General features: G+C 40.5%; 1 protein-coding gene across 3 annotated transcripts in view; it reads left to right on the top strand.

The window, feature by feature from the left end:
* Nucleotides 1–19,483, top strand: part of DCAF6 (DDB1 and CUL4 associated factor 6) — a 48,950-nt gene extending 29,467 nt beyond the window's left edge. For 2 of the 3 annotated variants that reach the window (XM_056858724.1, XM_056858720.1), the window contains 10 exons: nt 424–535; nt 2,591–2,706; nt 4,667–4,750; nt 4,943–5,258; nt 7,478–7,516; nt 10,619–10,757; nt 12,725–12,881; nt 14,939–15,027; nt 16,389–16,494; nt 19,046–19,483. In XM_056858724.1, coding sequence (XP_056714702.1) covers nt 424–535; nt 2,591–2,706; nt 4,667–4,750; nt 4,943–5,258; nt 7,478–7,516; nt 10,619–10,757; nt 12,725–12,881; nt 14,939–15,027; nt 16,389–16,494; nt 19,046–19,110 — 1,223 coding nt within the window. In that variant the 3' untranslated portion in view covers nt 19,111–19,483. The remainder of the gene's footprint in view (nt 1–423; nt 536–2,590; nt 2,707–4,666; nt 4,751–4,942; nt 5,259–7,477; nt 7,517–10,618; nt 10,758–12,724; nt 12,882–14,938; nt 15,028–16,388; nt 16,495–19,045) is intronic. The other variant, XM_056858721.1, reaches the window with a different exon arrangement.
* Nucleotides 19,484–19,873: the final 390 nt, after the last annotated feature.

Raw genomic sequence — 19,873 nt, 5'->3', positions numbered from 1 at the left:
AGCTCATCAAAGCAGAACAAATAGGTTATATATAGGTATATTCAAAGTATTGACTGGATGTGTCTTCAAGATGTATTCAGCATGTTTGTCAGAAACATTTCTGATGTATTATATTTAGACAATAGATTTATGTTTTTTTCTTTTAAAGGTAAATGAGTCTCTGCATGGAATGGCACCCGTTGATTCTGAAGAAATGTCATATACATTTCTAAAGCTTCATTTCTTTATTGCCCTGGTATTTTTAGGCCTTCCTCAAAGAAATGAAAAGTGAACTTAGCTAATATATAAGCATTTACCTTAGTGTAGGCTCCTCAAGAGCTGCATTGTTATGAACATATTAGTAAGACAAACCAAATTGTCTTCCTGATTATGATCTGTTCATGTAAAGTCTTGTGGTCACACTTAAAAACACTTTGCTTTCAGATGATGAAAAGATGAGCCCAAGGCCAGGAACAGCCGAACCTGTTTTAAGTTTACATTACAGTACAGAAGGAACAACTACGAGCACAATAAAGCTGGACTTCACTGATGAATGGTAAGACTGCTTATTGCAATGTAAGCCATGTCTTCTGTCACTATAGTACTTATACCTTTCTTTATCTTTATAGTTGCCTTGTACTGTACTGTAGTAATGATCTGATTATGGAAGATATATTACTTTAGAATAATGAATATATGGTGCATTCAGTTTTTAGAAAATATTATCTGCTCCATGAATAAGATCTTTAAAATACTAGAAGGAATGTTTAAAATGGTAAAGGGGGCAGTTGTTGCTATTATTTTATGTACTAATGTACTTTGGTTTTTGTAAGTTTGGGAAAGGTACTTTTTAGCCCAACACATAATTGTCATATGGAGTTTGCTGCCACAAGATGCTGTGGTGGCCCCTGGTTTAGATTACTCTAAAAGAGGGATTAAACAAATGTGTGGTCTGTTGATATTTGTTCGCCATTATGTATAAATGCAACTTCCATGTTCCGAGATAGCATACCTCTGAATACCATGGTAGGGAAGCTACAGGGGGAAGCTTTGTTTTCATGCCCTGCTTGTAGGTGTTGTGGTTGATCACTGTGGATATTGGACTAAATGGATATTTGGTCTAATCTAGCAGGGCTGCTGTTATGGTAAAATATGCAGGCTGTCATCTGAAACCCTCATTTTTACTGAAGTGTACAGTATACCTTTTTTTCTATTACTACTACTACTACTATTTATTCTAGTACTACAATTATTTCTACTGCATGATTTAAAAATGTAGCAAAAATCAGTACACACTATCAGGCCATCGAAACTACCAACCCTGATTAACTGCATACATTATTTATTGAGAGAATTTATATGCTGCTTCCCTAGAGACCTGCTCAGGTCTAGCTCCCAAGTAAAAACAATGTCTTAAAATCATAAGAAACAACAATATCATTTATCAGTATTAAAAACAAGTCTTTACAAACAGGCCAGGGATATAAAAACAGCATAAGATAAACAGCTTAGAAAATCTATAAAAGAGCTCTCAAACTAGAAGCAGACCTTAAAACAACTGAATTAAAAGCCTGTGTAAAAATAAATATTTTAGTGTGACACCTAAAAAGTAATAAAGCAGATGCCAGGTGAGCTCGAGTGGGAAGGAATCCCAAAGGCATGCTACCATTGAAAAAGCCTAGTGGCCAGTCACCATCCGCCTCACCTTTGCAGTTGGGGCAGAGAGACACAGAGAGCTGGTCTTGGGAGATGGATCTTACCTGATGTAAAAACCAACACTCCGTTTTCAGTCTGTAAACAAACATGCAGCAAGTAAAGATCTTCCAGTACAAGAGTGATACGATGCCTGTATCAAGCCCCCATCTGTATTCTGGCTGCCACATTTTGGACCAGTTGACTTTGGGCAAGCACATTAGAGTAATCTAACCTGGGTATGATGAGAGCATGGATTGCTGTGACCAAATCTCGCTTTCCCAGAATGGTCTTTGCTGGTATATCAGATGAAGCTGAGAAAAGGTGCTACGTGCCATGGAGAAGACTTGAGCTTCCAGCCGCATCCCTTCCAAGCTATGAATCTAGTCCTTCAGAGGGAGTACAACCCTCTCCGGCACAAGCTGACCCAATTGTAATCAAGCGGCTTTGTCAATGACCAACAGCACTTTAGTACTGTCTGCACAGAGATTCAGTTTATTAGCCCTGTTACTTTCTCTAAGTGCCTGTTAGGACCTCCAGAGATCCACCTAATTAAGTTGATAGGGAGAAGTAGAGGTAGGTGTCATCTGCCTATTGCTGACACCTCACTCCAAGCCCCTGTACAATGTCTCCAAGTGGTTTCATGTAGATGGGAGGCAAGATGGAAGAGACCTCATGGCATAAATGCTGCAGGGTTATAAAACCAACATGTATTGTGATTTTATAAAAATAATTGAATACTAATTAGGTAGGTTTTGCAAAAGGCTTCTGAAACTTTGTCTTAAGATGTCTTTTAGCTGGCTTTTTAATAATGTCAACAAATGCTAAAGCTTAGTAGAAGTGGTAGTAAAATTGTCCTGTTTTTGTAGTTTTCATGCTGAGTCTCTCTCTCTCTCTCTTTGCATGATCTTATTGGTAGGAGCAGCACAGCTTCAAGTTCCAGAGGGAGTGGAAGTCACAGCAAGCCTGAAAGTCAGGAAGAATCCCTAAGAAGCCAGAGGTCAGAGCCACCAACCCAAGAGAGTGAAGAATCAAGTAAGATGTGAAGTTATAGCTATAGCAAGGTCCATATTCTACCTTTACATCTTTGAACATTCAAACGTTTCTGTGTCTACCATGTATAAGATGCACTTCTCAACCTAATACAATATTTTTGATTTTGGCTGCAAAGAGTAAGTGGAAGTATTCAAGCAAAGCTGGGTAGGGTGGGGGTTGCAGTAGCCCAGTGGAAATATTTATTTTACAAAATGTATATCCCAACTTTCTACACTCACAAAAGCTGCCATAGCAGCTCAATTTGATTTCTGTTTCACTAACAGTGGCCAGTGCCATATTACAAAGTGCTTTTGAAAATATTCTTAGTTGCAGACGTATCTTGTCATCTGCTGTGGGAGTTTTTCCCCCCAATGAAAAATAAGTCAAAAGTATTCTTGGACTCATGGAACTGATTTCATGGTTCTTTTTCATCTGGGCTTCCATCTCCTGTGGCCAAGGAAACCATCTATCCAGATTCATGTAAAATGGTACCATAGATTATAAAAGATTAATCTCTCATAGTTCACGAAGGTGGTAAATATTTGCAAAGTAAAAGAACTTTTAAAATACAGTTATGGACAAGCCATCATGTAGGGTTAGATCCAGCACAGCATTTCTACAGGCTCAAAGGGCTTCCTTGGAGGAGCAGAATCTCAGGAGGCATTTCAGGCTTCTGAGGGAGGGCGGAGTTGTGAAACATGTCTTCCAAGAGCAGAACTCCTTGTTCCTGTGGAAGTGGGATCCAACCCCTAAAATGCTTTGCTAAGGAGTAATGGGTTGCATCCTACAGCCCTGTTCCATTAAAGGCAGTGCTTTAATCCAGCACAAGGAGCCTCTTGCGTCTGTGGGATGCTCCTTGCACTTGAGGAAAGTGCTGGTGTTAACAGAATGGGTCCACGGGATCCAATCCATTGGGTTGGATTGGGCTAATTCAAGAAACAACTAGCGATAGTTTTATGAATATTGATATCTCTCACTTCTGCTTGAAAGTGACCAGTAGATTTCAACTGCTTAGGCTATTCACATTACTTATCCACAGGATGTGCTATGTGTAGAGTATCCCTTTTCCGGACATCCCATATCTGGACAGATCCAAAAGCCAGACCCTTCGAGCCAGCGTGCAGGCAGATCCGTGCTGCCTGCTTTCAATGTTTCCTCTCACCTAAAAAAATAAAGTACAGTGTACAGTGCATCGAATGTGGAGACTGAAAGCCTGCCGTTGTTAGTTAGTTTGTTGTTTATTATTGCTCTTTTTTAACAGCTGATACAGGTGAGATAGTTACACCTTGGCTTTCAGATGGTTCAGTGTACACAATTATTAAAAATATTGTCGAAGGCTTTCACGGTCAGAGTTCATTGGTTCTTGTAGGTTATCCGGGCTGTGTAACCGTGGTCTTGGAATTTTCTTTCCTGACGTTTCGCCAGCAACTGTGGCAGGCATCTTCAGAGTAGTAACACTGAAGGACAGTGTTACTACTCTGAAGATGCCTGCCACAGTTGCTGGCGAAACGTCAGGAAAGAAAATTCCAAGACCACGGTTACACAGCCCGGATAACCTACAAGAACCAATTAAAAATATTGTTTAAAATTACATTCAGGCTATTTGTATAAATGAAGTGGGGTCCCATCCCCAAGATATCTCATTTATGTATGTGCAAAAATTCCCAAATATTCCAGTATAAGGAAAGATGCGAAATACGGACCACTTCTGGTCTTAAGCAGTCCAGATAAGGGATGCTCAACCTGTATAAGTAGTTGGAATCAGGCAGCTTTCTTTTTCCATTCCCTTTATTTCATATTTAGGTGGGGATGATTGGTGTATTATAAAAGTTTTTCAATATTTTTTGTCAAAGGTCACTCCTTAATCATGTAACATATTCTACTAGACTACCAGTTTTTTTATAACAATTTTAATATACAGTGGCAATTCTTATTGCATATTTTTAATATTGAAATTCAGGAGCCCTTGAAGAATCACAGGAGGATATTACAAATGTTGAAGAGCTGATACTTACAAATGAAAATGTTGGAACACCCCATTCAGGTATGTTACATTTTAATGTATAATACAGTTCTCCAGGTCCTTTGGGTTTGTCAATTCTAGCTACATTTATTACTTATATCTCTTGTCAGCAACCTATCTCTATTAATGTTATTTTATAACTTCATAACATTCTCATACGTATACAAAATGTAGTCAGCGAGATAACTTATCAGATTTTCATTGTTCTATCAGATGATGCATCTGACCCACCTGAGACCAGTATGGAACAAGGAGATGATCCTCATTTGGACATAAGTACTCCCCTGGGGTCTGGCAGGTTATCAAGGAAAGATGCTGAAGAGCAAGGAAGTCTGAGCCAGCAAAGTAGAGAACCCACTGCCAACCTAAACAATACAAATCCCAAACCTCAGCCCCAGCCTGATTCCGCAGGGCTCGCTTCTCATGAAGAATCATCCACAAGAAGTTCTGTTTTCCAGGAAACTGATGATAGTGATGATGACCCTGTGCTGATACCTGGCGCAAGGTATCGTGGAGGAGTAGGCCATAGGTTTGTATTGCAGTATTCCTTCCCTCCACCACTCCTCCCTAATGTTTGGTGATTTTGTTTGAGGAGAACGTTGGGAACTTCATGCTAAGCTTCTTGCCACAGGGTCATGTGCATCTTGCTGGCAACTTGCAATATACTTTCGGGGAAGAAGAGTTATTCTTTCATTTCACTGACTTCTTGTAGATCTGTAGTTGTGGTTGGGCATTTTTATTTCTTCCTCAGTGCATTGTCTCTGCTTAAACAAATTCTTTTTATAATATGAGCTAGATTTGCATATGTTTCTGCATATGTTTAGTTTCTCATGTGGGTCTTACATGGCATGGGTTTAGAAGTTGTTCACCCATGTACTCTTTGTGCCATGTTTGCATGACAAATGTACACAGAGAGGTTTTCTCAGTGATTTCTTCACACTTGTGAAGTAGACTGGATTTAAGAGCCTTTTATGTCTTCTGGAAGTCTTGCAAGACATTTTCTTCATTTAGGCTCGCTTTTAGTGGCTCATAGACAATTGGATAGTACAGGGATCTTACTTATTTTAAAATGTGCTTGGTTTAATACTACTGTAAATTATTTTTGCTGTTTTTAAAAGTTAGGTTGTATCCTGAAATTTCGACAATTGTCATATTTCCATTCTAGCCTCTTGTAGATTTGTGTATATTGAAGCACCTTGGGATACAGGAGATTTTTACGATAAATAATCAAGTCATATCTTCTACCATTTTCCATAGGTAACATCACAATAATCTTTATTATTTTTCAATAATTTCCACTTCCCTAAGAGATTAAGGTCCCAAGCATATGCCTTTCTGCAGCAATGAATTATGAACTATTAGTCACATTTAAAAGAGCCCCGTGGCGCAGAGTGGTAAACTGCAGTACTGCATTCCAAGCTCTGCTCACGACCTGAGTTCGATCCTGATGGAAGTTGGTTTCAGGTAACCGGCTCAAGGTTGACTCAGCCTTCCATCCTTCCGAGGTCGGTAAAATGAGTACCCAGCTTGCTGGGGTAAAGGGAAGATGACTGGGGAAGGCACTGGCAAACCACCCTGTAAACAAAGTCTGCCTAGTAAGCGTCGGGTCAGGAATGATACGGTGCTTGCACAGGGGACCTTTACCTTTTAGTCCCATTTAAAGTTAGTGTGCATACAAAATTGGCCCTTTATCCTTATTCATCAAAGGGAGAGAATGTGCAGAATTGCAATAGTGAAATATAGCAGGTCAGTATAGGGAGAAAACACTTGCTATGTTTAATTGCTACTAAATAGGGAAGTTTTCTGGCTCTAGTCACAAAAGTAGAACTATTTTTACTTATTCAAAAAGTGATAACGCAAACTATTATTGTTACATTGTTAGTTTACTGACTATAAGGAGTTTAGGGTAGTATACATATTAAGTAATGTATTATGTATTAGTAGTTTGATCACTTCTACATTCATCATGGTTCCCTCTGCAGTGCATGATCTGCTAAATATAAAAGGCAAAAATAGTTCAAATGTAAATATATATATATATTTATATGTGACCAGTTCAGTTTTTGAACCTTTATGTTGTTGTAACTTGTTAATAAATATTGAGTTAGACCCAGTGATCTGTCAACAGAAGGCACAGATGGATGCAGATCTTTCCCTTGTCACCAGCAGTCATTTATGACCCTGGGGAAAATCCATTCCCAAGTTCATGGGACTTGCATGGACATTGTTCAAGAGGCTGTGCTGGGGAGGGGGGAAATTCACTCCTCCTACCGTCAGCAGAGCCATAACTGATGTAAGATGGAGGAGAGGGTGATTGTGCCTCTCTCCTGTGCAGTCCTCCAAACACACATAGTCCATGTGGGTCCCATGACTCTGGGAGAATCAACTTACCCAGAATGGGAAAGGACTGCTGATGACAAGGGAACAAGGGAAAGACCAGCAGTCCTTGCACCTACAGATTGTTGGCTCCAGCCTTTTTGTAAACTTGGAAGCTGCCACAAATACCAAAGTACTGATGGAAATCCACATACTTGGCAAATGTATATGGGGTTTTTGCTGGAAACATGCAAGAGAAACCATAATGGTGCTGAAAACATCTTTTAACTCCCTCTGTTCAGAAGTTATTTGCAACACAGTATAAATTTGAAATTGATAATTTGAACTTAGAACACATTTTACTCTATTCCTTTTAAAGACAGTACGTACTATTTTTATTTGAATGACTTCAGCTGTTATTCCTTTCATTAGATATATCAGAGGAACAGCAATAGGTGATAGAATAATGAGGTAATTCAAAATTCCCATTCCATATGGAATTCTGATTGATTAGATCTTTGGTGCAGTATCTAACCATTTCTTGTATTAGTCAGTTTTAAATCTACTAAACTTCATTATAGTGAGGGTTGAAGAGCAGAGTGATTGCATGTCGTGCCCAGCAATAGTGCAAACAACTTGCCGTGTGAAGGTTTAACTTTATTAACCTATTTAGTGTGTTCATTAAAGACGACTGCAGTACTAAAAATGTACAATGAAATGAAGTCCATCTAATTTTATCTATTAAAGCACGTAGTGTATTTTGCATGTTCCACTGTTTCAAGGTCTGCTTATAGGATCCCTATTTTGCAACAATTGTTTGAACACATTGTTCACCAGCTGATATAATCTGTCAAAACTATGAGTGGACAAACTGAAAAATAATTCTTACATGCAAGAATGGCGAGCTGGGATCCATATGGGCACATTTCACGTTCGCATTTGTTTTTTTGTTTAGAAAGTGCCTCCTCCACTCGTCTCCAGAGTGCTCTTTAAATCTTTAAACCTTCTGGAGTTGAAAAAGCAGTTTGCTGATTAGGAAGGTCCCCATCCCCAGGGGTTACCTTTGGTCTCCCGACTAATTTTCAGGAAAGTTTACAGATCAAGTTTGGGGACTCTGAAAAGCATCACCTTCTGAACAAGAGCACCTCTGAAAGTTAAGTGTGCATCTGTCTTCTGGCCATGTTGTAGGTTTTGATAAGTTCTCTCAGTCATCGAAAATTAAGAAGTGCTCATTGGAATTCACTTGCATCATGTATGGAAATGCCTAATCATGCTAAAAGGAACAAAGGGGAAGGGGTTACTGAGCTTCACAGACCATGCCAAGCAAGCTGAGGCTCCCTCAGCCCTATTAAAGGTACCCACAGCTTGCATACCATGACCCATCAGCATAGAGATTGTGGATCTTTCCTGTGTTTCCTTCCCCACAGCAGTCCCCTGCAACCCCAGGAAGGTTGATTCCCAAAGTGAGGGAACTCCTGCGGCCACATACTAATGGGGGTCAGGAGGCTGCGTTGTGGAGGGTGAAGGGGGCAAAGTTGCCCTCTGCTCCCTCTTCCATAGTGGAGCTCCACCACCATGAGTTGATGCACTGGGATCCAAACCCAAGTCATGAACAAAATGGTGAATAGGAAATATTAATAAGGACATAAAAGAACATCATTTCTGGGGATTTAAAAATTCTAATATCCTGGAACTCAGTATTGGTTCAGAAAATAGTGTGGGGCAACTGTTGTCCCCCACCACCACACAGAACTAGAATGTACACAAATGCAAATCTTCTGAGCTCCTACAAGGAGACATTTGTACCATCTGGGAAGATGAGTAGGCTCACCTCTTGGTATCATGGTAAATTGACTCAGCATATAACCAAGGAGAGAATAACCTATATTCCTTACCTTTCTTCAGAGAAATAGAAAGTTAGGGAAAATTCATTTAATGAGCTTAGTTGAACTAAAAAATAATGCTTCCAGGGTGTTACTAATGACTATTTACAGCATGTTGATGGGCAAATGTTAAAATGCAGCCTTCAGAAAAATTTCAGTGACATCCTCTGGTATATTTAAGAGTATCTTGGAAGATTAAACTTTCAAAGACATAGGTTGACCCACCATAATGGCAGAAATTTAGAATACTGTACAAACTTGTTTGATCTGAATGGCATGAGGTACAGGTTATTGTTTGGTGGAAATTGTATGCTGTAGGATTACATCGGCTTGAAATGATGTGGGGAACACACTGGAGATTTGAATAAAGAGTCCTTTGTGTATAGAATGTAAATAGTGTGAGAATTGTTTGAAGGAAAACCCTTAAGGATCACTGGTTAGTTTCATCTTCTACCTCCCAGTAGGAGGATCAGCAGGGCGTCGCCTCACGTATAGGTACCAGCTTCTTTCTGGCGTCTGCCTTGAGCAAGCCTCTACCGAGGCAACTTGTACATTTTCTAAATAAATATGCAAACTGATCCCTCTTCTTACCTTTCCCTTTCCACTCCCCTTCTTTTCTGCATATTGTCTTTTACTATGTAAGTCTGAAGACAGGGCTGTATCATGTCTTATCTGTGGTGCTGCCATGAACTTAGTGTGTTGAGTTTGGGGGAAGACTATTTTTATCTGAAGAATGGGATAAATGTCTAATCCATGGGATATCATCTTCTGTTACTACTATTAATCTTAATGGTATATATGAAGATGTGTTAAGGAATATCAAACTAATTGGTGGCTTTTTTCCAAGTCTCATCTCTCCGTTACTTTTCAAGGAAAAACCACCCACAATTAAAAAGGAAAAACCATGTTTCTTGCTTCTTGTTTCTTTCCTCAAAAAAATGTTTTCTGTGCCAATTCAAGTGTGCGTGTCAACTAAATTTCAAGGGACAGTTAGCACAGAATTTACCTGAGAGTTGCACGTTTGAAAGTAGCTTAATGTGCATATGTTAAAATCATACCAGGTTAGTGTAGACAATTTGAATCGGCCTTTTTATGGCTAGACTGAAGCAAGTCATTTTTAATAAAGCCTGCTAGTGTGAGTCACTACTAATGAGATCATTATGCTGAAAAAAGACACGTGGTTCTATTGGTGCCTTTTACAGCATCCGAAGGGGAATTTTCACAAGCTGCATCTGTAGGCTTGAGCATGCTACCTGCTTGGAGAAAGCACCATCAGTAGCTTCATCCTAGCAAAGGTTTCTGTGCAATGGATCTGGGAACAGTTGCCCAACAAACTGGATGTAATGTGGAGTCAGCATCATTTGAAGCAGCTGTGTATACAGTGCTGGCATGACCAGGGCTCACCACCACATCCAAAGGAATTTTCCTTTATCTTATTAAACATTTTTTGGTAACATCCATCCTGATTAAGAGTTCTGGTGAACCTAAAAGCCTGCACACTGTCATGTGTCATTTGGTTGGTCTGAATGAAAGGCATTGTGTGGATTGTCTTCTGGTTTTCTGCATACAGTTAGTCTCCGTAAATCCCACGGTAGCCATTGAGATTTAAGCAGCCTAGTCGCTCATGGGTTTTCTCATACACCACATCATAATGTAGCTTTCTGATGGGCATTCTGTTCTTAATTCGTAGGCGATCTGCTGTTGCTCGTATCCAGGAACTCTTCAGAAGAAGAAAAGAAAGAAAAGAGATGGAAGAATTGGAAACCTTGAATATTAGACGTCCTCTAATAAAAATGGTTTATAAAGGCCACCGTAATTCCCGGACAATGGTACATTGTTTCATGCTAAGGTCATCTTTTGATTTGTGATAAGTATTTGTTATGCTTATATGCGTCAGAAGAAAGAGAGAGATATTATAATGAAATTGAAGTGTGCGCAGTTCTATCACAAAGGATTGGCTATAACACAACATTAAAAAAATACTACATAATTGATCTGATGGCACTAACTGCCCTAAACCATGTTGTCTATATAAAAAATAACAATCAAAAGGTGATGATCTAGTCTTTGTGTATTGCCTGCATAGTCTCTCTCCTAACTAGAACACGTATGTTTTAAATCTGTCTGTGTGTACAGTATATATATAAAAAAGCACAACATGTGCTACTGGTAATGTGTGAATTCCATCTTAACTAGAATACATCATTCTGAAAAGATTTTTTTTAATGAACTTCAAAAGACTAGTGGTACAGATTTTCCTTTGCAAGTACCCTTCTGATTTTTCCTTAATAATAGTGCATCCATGTTTCGAGTTTAATAATGCCTTTCATAAGTTTATCCAAAATGTATATAATTATGTAATTTCTTGGATTCCTTTTTAAGTATTGGCATTATATTGGCTACTTTCCAGAAAGAAAGCCAATTTTAATAAAGCATATATTTGTGAAAAAAGCAGCAATTTCACATTTGGGTTCCATAAGAACCTTCACATCTATGCCATCTGAACCTAGTGACTTGTTGATTTTTAATTTGTCAGCCTATGATTTTGTCACATCTTGTACATAGTACTTCAGACAGCCTCCCCAGGAGGAGGGAGTAGTTTGGTCATCAGTAATTTGCCCAACATATTATTCAGTTTAAAAACTGGCAAACAGAATTCATTCATCTTTTCAGCATTCTCCCTATTCCCCTTAGCAATCCTTTCACATGCCATCTCATATTGGCTTTTCTGCCAGCTTTCCTGGTTTTAAAGAATATAAAGAGTTCTTATTTAAGTTTTTAACAACATTCACCTCAAAAATTTTTTTTGCTTGCCTTTTACCAACTTACACTTGTGCCAGATTTGGTGCTCCTCATTTGAACAAATCTTCTACTTGTTAAAGGTGCCCTCTTGCCTCTTATAGTTTTCTTGACTTTGTTGTTGACCATGCTAGCATCCTGTTGAACTTTTCAACCAAACGTTGGTATACATGATATGTAATAGCTGCTGCTGTTTTAAATAGTTTTTAGGGTTAAAAAGAGATTTGATCCTATTGACACTCCCTGTAACTTCCTTTTGAAATAATCCCCCTTTAAAAAAAATTGTTTTTGAAAATGAAATATAACTGTACTAGACTTTTCCTTTTATATCCACATGTGTGTGTATATATATACACACACATGCATGTTGAATTTGATAATGTGGTGGTCGCTATTCTTGAATTCTGATCAGTTCAAGAACAGATTGTGTACTACAGTGGAATTGGTAATTCTGACCCTGCACACACTTATGGTGGTCTGGCTACTTTCTGTCCTTTTCAGCTGTTTAGTGCTTTTTAGCTGTTATCCACATATCTTGATTCAAACTGTTAAATAGGAAAAAGGGGTGCAGGGAAAATGGGATTAGTGTGTCTTTTTTTGAGACTATAATCTAACCCCATAATACTGCCAGTGACTCACCATACATTTTTCCTGTTTCTTTTTAAAGCTCTACTTCAAGCTTGCTATATTCGTGCTACCAGATTGTCCAGACCACTGCAAGTCTGAGTCTATTGTGAAAATTTGAATGTTTCCCCTTTCTTTCCTCTGTTCACTGCTACTTAAGTAGCACATTTATACTTTTGGGTGTCATGTCTTGTCCGCTTTGTGTTTCTGTCTAAATTTTGAGCTCTGGTAACAGTGTTTGGGGAAAACATGTTTGCCTTCATATATTGTATTTGGTTCATGTCGCTAATGTCTTGCCTTCCATGTTTTCCAATTAAGAATGCCAGCCATAATTAACATGCCTTTAAGAATTGTAACTTGTGTTTTCCTGTAGATAAAAGAAGCTAATTTCTGGGGTTCTAACTTTGTTATGAGCGGTTCAGATTGTGGCCATATTTTCATCTGGGATCGACATACTGCTGAGCACTTGATGCTCCTGGAAGCAGATAACCATGTGGTAAACTGTCTGCAGCCACACCCATTCGACCCAAGTAAGTCACTTTCTGTCTTCAGCACACCTACTCTTACATAGTTTGTAGCAATGTCCTTGAAAGCTGGGTGTGTCACACAGGTTCTGCTTAAACAATAGGCCATTAAAAAAATGGCTTGCAATCGAAGGGCCTTACTAATATTTAACTAAATGCTAGTGTCAGGTCGTAAAGCAGTCAACAATTTATCTGTTCAGAAAAATTGTTCCATTAAAGAAGAGTCCTAGATGAGAGAGGATAAAGATTTTCTCGTAAGTTTACATGTGTGCCCAAAAGAGAAAAGGATCTTACTGATTTCTGGTGTGCTTCTCTTTTCCACTTATCCCTGCACTGGTATTAAAAGAATTCATCGTTATCCAGGCCCAGCAAACACATGCCCAACTTCACACTTTACTCTTACGAGCCTCGTTTGAACATAATGCTGTCCTCTCAGTTTGTAGTGAGTTTGGGCACTTCCATTGTAGTTATACAACAGTCCTTTCAGATTCGAACTGACATACAGTTTTTGTTTTACATGTGGCTTGTGATGTGTGTGGTGTATAATAACATGCATAAAGGCTGCTGGATCAGACCAGTGGTCCATCTAGTCTAGCATACTGTTTGATACAGTATCCAACTGGTTGCCTTGGAGGACTAAACAAACTGGGCATAAAGGCCAAAGGCCTCCCCTTGATGCTGCCCCCTAGCACTATTATTTGGAGATTAGTTACCTCTGTAGATGGAGGCTCCCATTGGTCACTGTAGCTAGTGGTATAATCCCACCTGTTCCCATTATTTAGCTAATCCCCCAATTGTTTGTTCTAAAATGCTATTGCTCTGTTATGGATTTCCTAGACCACAAACTGTAGAAATGAAAGTGACAAGCTCCCTTATTGATGTCAGCTGTTCTTGCCTTCCTCATCAGTGGAGCGGCAGGGACAATAGCAGGGAGCTCTTATATGAGCAAGCAGAGTTCCAGCAGCAGTAGTGGTAGTGGTCGGGTCTGTAGTTAAAGGACATCGGGTGAGTGAAGTTTCTGCAATGTAGCTATTCCTCCCAAAGAAAGTGATCCATTGCCTGAGGGCCTCATATTTCATAATTAGCACTATGACACTAGTGCCTATTTGGCATTGATTTGAATGGGCTTTGTTTTAAATTTTGGCTAGAAGTACCAACTTTTCATTTCTCCCCAAGAATATGGAAGAGTTGTCTCCTGAACTGGTATTGCCTGGTATTGATCATGCAACACATTGCTGTAATCTTTGCTTTACCCACACTTTTTTGGAAAACGTTGTTTTTTCCTGTCTGATAAGCTGGCTCTGTTTGTACCATATGGGTGATTTTTGCAACAACAAAAAACCAAGTAATTTTGGGGATAGGTCATAATGAGCTGATACTTTAAAAAGAGTGCAGATTGATAAGCAAATGGAAGAAATTGTAGGCATATGTTTTGCTCTGAACTAGATTGCAGCAAACCTTTTAATTATTTGCATCCAAGATTAACAAAAAAGCTGACTATTTGGGGAAAAGTTTGTATTAATGTTATGGGATACTTTTAATCTAGGGCTCCAGATTGTGATCGGGTTCCCCACAGCTGCATGAGGTTCCTGTTGTGAGTTGGTAGGGAAGACTTGGTTATATTCACTGACATCTTCACTGGTTCATGGCCTAATTTTTTCCAAATATTCACATATGAATATATAGGGGTGGATCCTGCCTCCTTCCTACTTTTCCACTGAGCAAAGTTGGTAGCCTTCTCTCAACCTAAGGAGCTTTTCCTCCATCAAGTGGGTCTTCTGTAGGAGGAAGAGAAGTTGGAGGAAGGCTATTTGGAGGATGGTTGGTTTCATCCCATTGACTTTATAGATATGTATTTGAAAACTGAAGGTGAGAAGCCCTAAATTTAACATGACAGTGCATTGAAAATGAAAAACTTTAAATAAAAGGAGGGAAGGCAATAAAACCTTTCAACATTGTCTCCTTAAATCTCTATCTATTTGTGTTTTGCATTTGTGAACTTAGAAGTAAAGAAAATAAAAACATACAGCATCTTTCTAATATATTTTTAAACAATTGCTTAGTTCTAGCCTCATCGGGTATTGATTATGATATAAAAATCTGGTCACCACTAGAAGAGTCCAAGATTTTTAATCGCAAGCTTGCTGATGAGGTAAGATGATATTTATATTTTTCTGTATTAACACTATTTCCCAAAATTTCTTCTGAAAGAAGTACAAAGTGACTTTTGTCAGAACTTCTGAAAATCTCCTTAATAGTGCAGAACTTGCTTGGTTGGAAGCAGTTGATATTTTCTCCACTTATCTAACACCTATGTGCAAGTAGGAACAAAATGTTTATTTCATAAATGAACACCACAGAGAGATCAGTTGATAGGGTGTGATTTCTTTTATCAGTGGAAAATAAAGTTGAAATCTAAGGTGCTTGCAGCTCAGATAGGAATGTTATTAAATGTTAATAATGATATACAAATGAACTACCGTATATACCCGTGTATAAGCCGACCCGCGTATAAGCCGAGGTGCCTAATTTCTCCCCAAAAATGGGGAAAAATTAGGCACCCGCGTATAAGCCGAGGGTCGGCTTATAACCCCTCCCCCCCCCCCCGCAGACTTACCTTCTGGGCTCCTGGCGGTGGGAAGCTGCGGATCCGGTGGGGGTGGCCTTCCTGCAGCTGCAGGAGGCCCCCCCCAGGCCGCTCCTGGCGGCGGGAAGTGGTGCGGCCCGGTGGGGGCGGCGGAGCAGCCTCCCCGCGGCCGCAGAGGGCCTTTAGAGGCCTCTCCCGGCCGGGAGATGGCGGGGGGGGGCAGAGCGCCCTCCCCGCGGCCGCAGAGGGCCTCTAGAGGCCTCTCCCGGCCGGGAGATGGCGGCGGGGGGGGGGGCAGAGCGCCCTCCCCGCGGCCGCAGAGGGCCTCTAGAGGCCTCTCCCGGCCGGGAGATGGCGGCGGGGGGGGCGGAGCGCCCTCCCCGCGGCCGCAGAGGGCCTCTAGAGGCCTCTCCCGGCCGGGAGAAGGCGGCGGGGGGGGCAGAGCGCCCTCCCCGCGGCCGCAGAGGGCCTCTAGAGGCCTCTCCCGGCAGAGAAAAGATGGCAGCGGTAAGTTCCCCCCTCCCTCCTCCCTCCTCCCTTCCCCCTCTACCGTATTGACCCGCGTATAAGCCGAGGCCGGCTTTTTCAGCCCTTTTTTTGGGCTGAAAAACTCGGCTTATACGCGAGTATATACGGTATTTGTCCTGGAATCAATGCTTAAATATCATGCACACCACTGACCTGGCAAGAAGTACATGTGTCACAGAAGTCTGTTTTGAGTAATGTAGAGTTTTATAGACTGTGATACAAAAGACTTCAATCAGCTTGGTCCATCTGTCTCAGTGTTATCTACTCTGGCAGCAGCTTTCTCAGGCAGAGGAAGGCCTTTTCTCTCTAGATAGTTGGATATTTAGAAGAAACACTTGCTCTTCTGCCTTTTTTGTTCCGTAACTGTCTTCCCCCCTTTTTGTTTTTTTGTCCTGTAGGTCATAAATCGAAATGAATTAATGCTGGAAGAAACCAGAAACACAATCACTGTTCCAGCTTCTTTCATGTTAAGGATGTTGGCATCTCTGAACCACATAAGAGCAGGTAGGGCGATTTTTGGCACCCTTCTGACTGACTTCATTTATTACGTAGGAGACTATTTCTATACAGTTTTTCTAGCCATTTTTAAAAAAAAGATTATTACTTTCTCAGGTCTGTGTAAATGCAAATACGAAGCAAACTATATGGGGCAAGGACATCCTGCAGGTCTTCCATTGACTAGTACTGCTCCAGTACAAGTCAGCCACCCTATTGATTATCCCCAACCCCTGTGCAAAGTTCTGCTGAAGCTTCTGTTCAGAGGTTCTTGTAGGTTATCCGGGCTGTGTAACCGTGGTCTTGGAATTTTCTTTCCTGACGTTTCGCCAGCAACTGTGGCAGGCATCTTCAGAGTAGTAACACTGAAGGACAGTGTCTCTCAGTGTCAAGGGTGTAGGAAGAGTAATATATAGTCAGAAAGGGGTTGGGTTTGAGCTGAGTATTGTCCTGCAAAAGTATTGTCCTGTAAGTATCAAGATAATGTGCTAATGAGGGTATGGTATGTTAATATGGAACCATTGTATCCTGAAGTAATCTGTTAATGTGTGTAATCCAAAACTAATCTGTATGGCTATTGTTGAATGTTGTCTTTGTCTGGAGGTTTTTCAGGGCAGGAAGCCAAGCCTTATTCATTCTTAAACTCTCCTCTTTTCTGTTAAAGTTGTGCTGATGTTTATGAATTTCAATGGCTTCTCTGTGCAATCTGACAAAATAGTTGGTAGAATTGTCCAGTCTTTCAGTGTCTTGGAATAAGACCCTGTGTCCTGTTTGTGTCAGTCCATGTTCAGCCACTGCTGATTTCTCAGGTTGGCCAAGTCTGCAGTATCTTTCATGTTCTTTTATCCTTGTTTGTATGCTGCGTTTTGTGGTCCCGATGTAAACTTCTCCACAGCTGCAAGGTATACGATATACTCCTGCAGAGGTGAGGGGGTCTCTTTTGTCTTTTGCTGATCGTAGCATTTGTTGTATTTTCTTGGTGGGTTTAAACACTGTTTGTAGGTTATGTTTTTTCAAAAGTTTCTCCATCCTATCAGTGACTCCTTTAATAAATGGCAAGAATACCTTTCCTATGGGAGACTGTTTTTCTTGAGTTTTCTGATTTTTGTTTGGTTCAATGGCCCTTCTGATTTCATTCTTGGAGTAGCCGTTTGCTAGCAGTGCGTTTATTAAAGGAGTCACTGATAGGATGGAGAAACTTTTGAAAAAACATAACCTACAAACAGTGTTTAAACCCACCAAGAAAATACAACAAATGCTACGATCAGCAAAAGACAAAAGAGACCCCCTCACCTCTGCAGGAGTATATCGTATACCTTGCAGCTGTGGAGAAGTTTACATCGGGACCACAAAACGCAGCATACAAACAAGGATAAAAGAACATGAAAGATACTGCAGACTTGGCCAACCTGAGAAATCAGCAGTGGCTGAACATGGACTGACACAAACAGGACACAGGGTCTTATTCCAAGACACTGAAAGACTGGACAATTCTACCAACTATTCTGTCAGATTGCACAGAGAAGCCATTGAAATTCATAAACATCAGCACAACTTTAACAGAAAAGAGAGAGTTTAAGAATGAATAAGGCTTGGCTTCCTGCCCTGAAAAACCTCCAGACAAAGACAACATTCAACAATAGCCATACAGATTAGTTTTGGATTACACACATTAACAGATCACTTCAGGATACAATGGTTCCATATTAACATACCATACCCTCATTAGCACATTATCTTGATACTTACAGGACAATACTTTTGCAGGACAATACTCAGCTCAAACCCAACCCCTTTCTGACTATGTATTACTCTTCCTACACCCTTGACACTGAGAGACACTGTCCTTCAGTGTTACTACTCTGAAGATGCCTGCCACAGTTGCTGGCGAAACGTCAGGAAAGAAAATTCCAAGACCACGGTTACACAGCCCGGATAACCTACAAGAACCAATGAACTCTGACCGTGAAAGCCTTCGACAATACTTCTGTTCAGAATCTCTAACGCTTCTGACTGTTTGTCCACCATTAAGCTTCTTAGCATTTATTTATGTAGATACTTTTATCCCACTTTTCTCTCTCCTTGGGACCCAAAGTAGCTACTTTTATCAGACTGTCAGCCCATTCCTGAAGGGGAATGCCAAGAAGGCAAAGCTCGTGCTAATGGGGGCGTTTCTGAGGGTGGAGCTGCCTCTAGGCAGCTTCCACAGCCTGTTTGCCCTGGGAACCCCTCCTTGAGCGGTGGTGGGGCTGCGCCGCCTTTTTTCAATGGGGCATTTCCCCCCTTTATCTTTATTTTTCTTCGTTTTTAAGGGGTTTTTCTTGTCTCCGCAGCGGCCAGGAAGCCTGTGAGGAGGCGGCGCGGCTCCACTGTTCCCCGGCCGCCGTAAATCTACCCCCCCTTTCAGGATTGCACTCTATGTCCTGTCTATTTCTGTTTGGTTTGTTGCCATGGTACACCGGACAGAAATTGAGGGAAACATTATGCAATTTTGTTTTCTAAATTGGAAAAACTACCTGAAATGTCTTGTCCTTTAAAAATTGCTCTTTCTCTCTTGCAGACCGGCTGGAAGGCGACCGGTCTGAAGGGTCTGGCCAAGAAAATGAAAACGAAGACGAAGAGTAATTGGCTCTTCTCTGAACCGCACCTAGACGCCATGAAATTTGTATAAGTCATGAATTATATTTTTCCTTACAAAGCTTTAGTGCAATTTTAAGGTTTTGCTTTTGGGTAACCTAACATTTTGATTTTGAATGAATGTGTGCATGACTTGCGAGAGTGTGCAAGTAAAATAAGCAAAATGTTTTTAAAATGTTTTGCCATGTATGAGGGGTGCTAGAAAATGCGAAGTGCAATATTTTCCCTTAACTTGCAAACATGGGGGCTTGGATCAATGTTTAAAATAACTTACCTTCTAGTAAAAACGTTGGTTCAAATAAATTTATATACCTGCTATTTGCATGTTTGTTGCTTTCTATTAAAAGATGTGGTTGTTTTACATTTGCATCTGTCTTTTCAATCATTATATAAAGCAGCCAGTCTATAGTCACATTAGGTCCTCTGTTGATTATACAGATTTCACTGGTCCCCCCCCCCCAGTGATTTTGTGAGGTTTGGGGACGTATTCTAAGTAGTCTGGAAACTGTCAGCTGCCTTGAAAGACCACGAAGTTAGAGGACTCAGTTTGTTTTACTGATTTTCGATATTCACTTTTAGGTGGGTATGTTCAGATGTTTTGCTACCTGGTTTTGCTGTTCTTATCGGAGGCAAATTGCCCTGCAGCAACAGGCTTTGTGTTAGGGGCACAACCCACCTGGTGCATTCTTGATAACACTGGGGGGGGGGGGGGAAATCTGGCCCACGGAAAAAGTATAGCTCCATGCAACTG

This window comes from Euleptes europaea, chromosome 12, assembly GCF_029931775.1.
Source record: "Euleptes europaea isolate rEulEur1 chromosome 12, rEulEur1.hap1, whole genome shotgun sequence".
Lineage (NCBI taxonomy): Eukaryota > Metazoa > Chordata > Lepidosauria > Squamata > Sphaerodactylidae > Euleptes > Euleptes europaea.
Note: the sequence above shows the minus strand (reverse complement) of the source record. Positions and strands in the feature narration are given on the sequence as shown.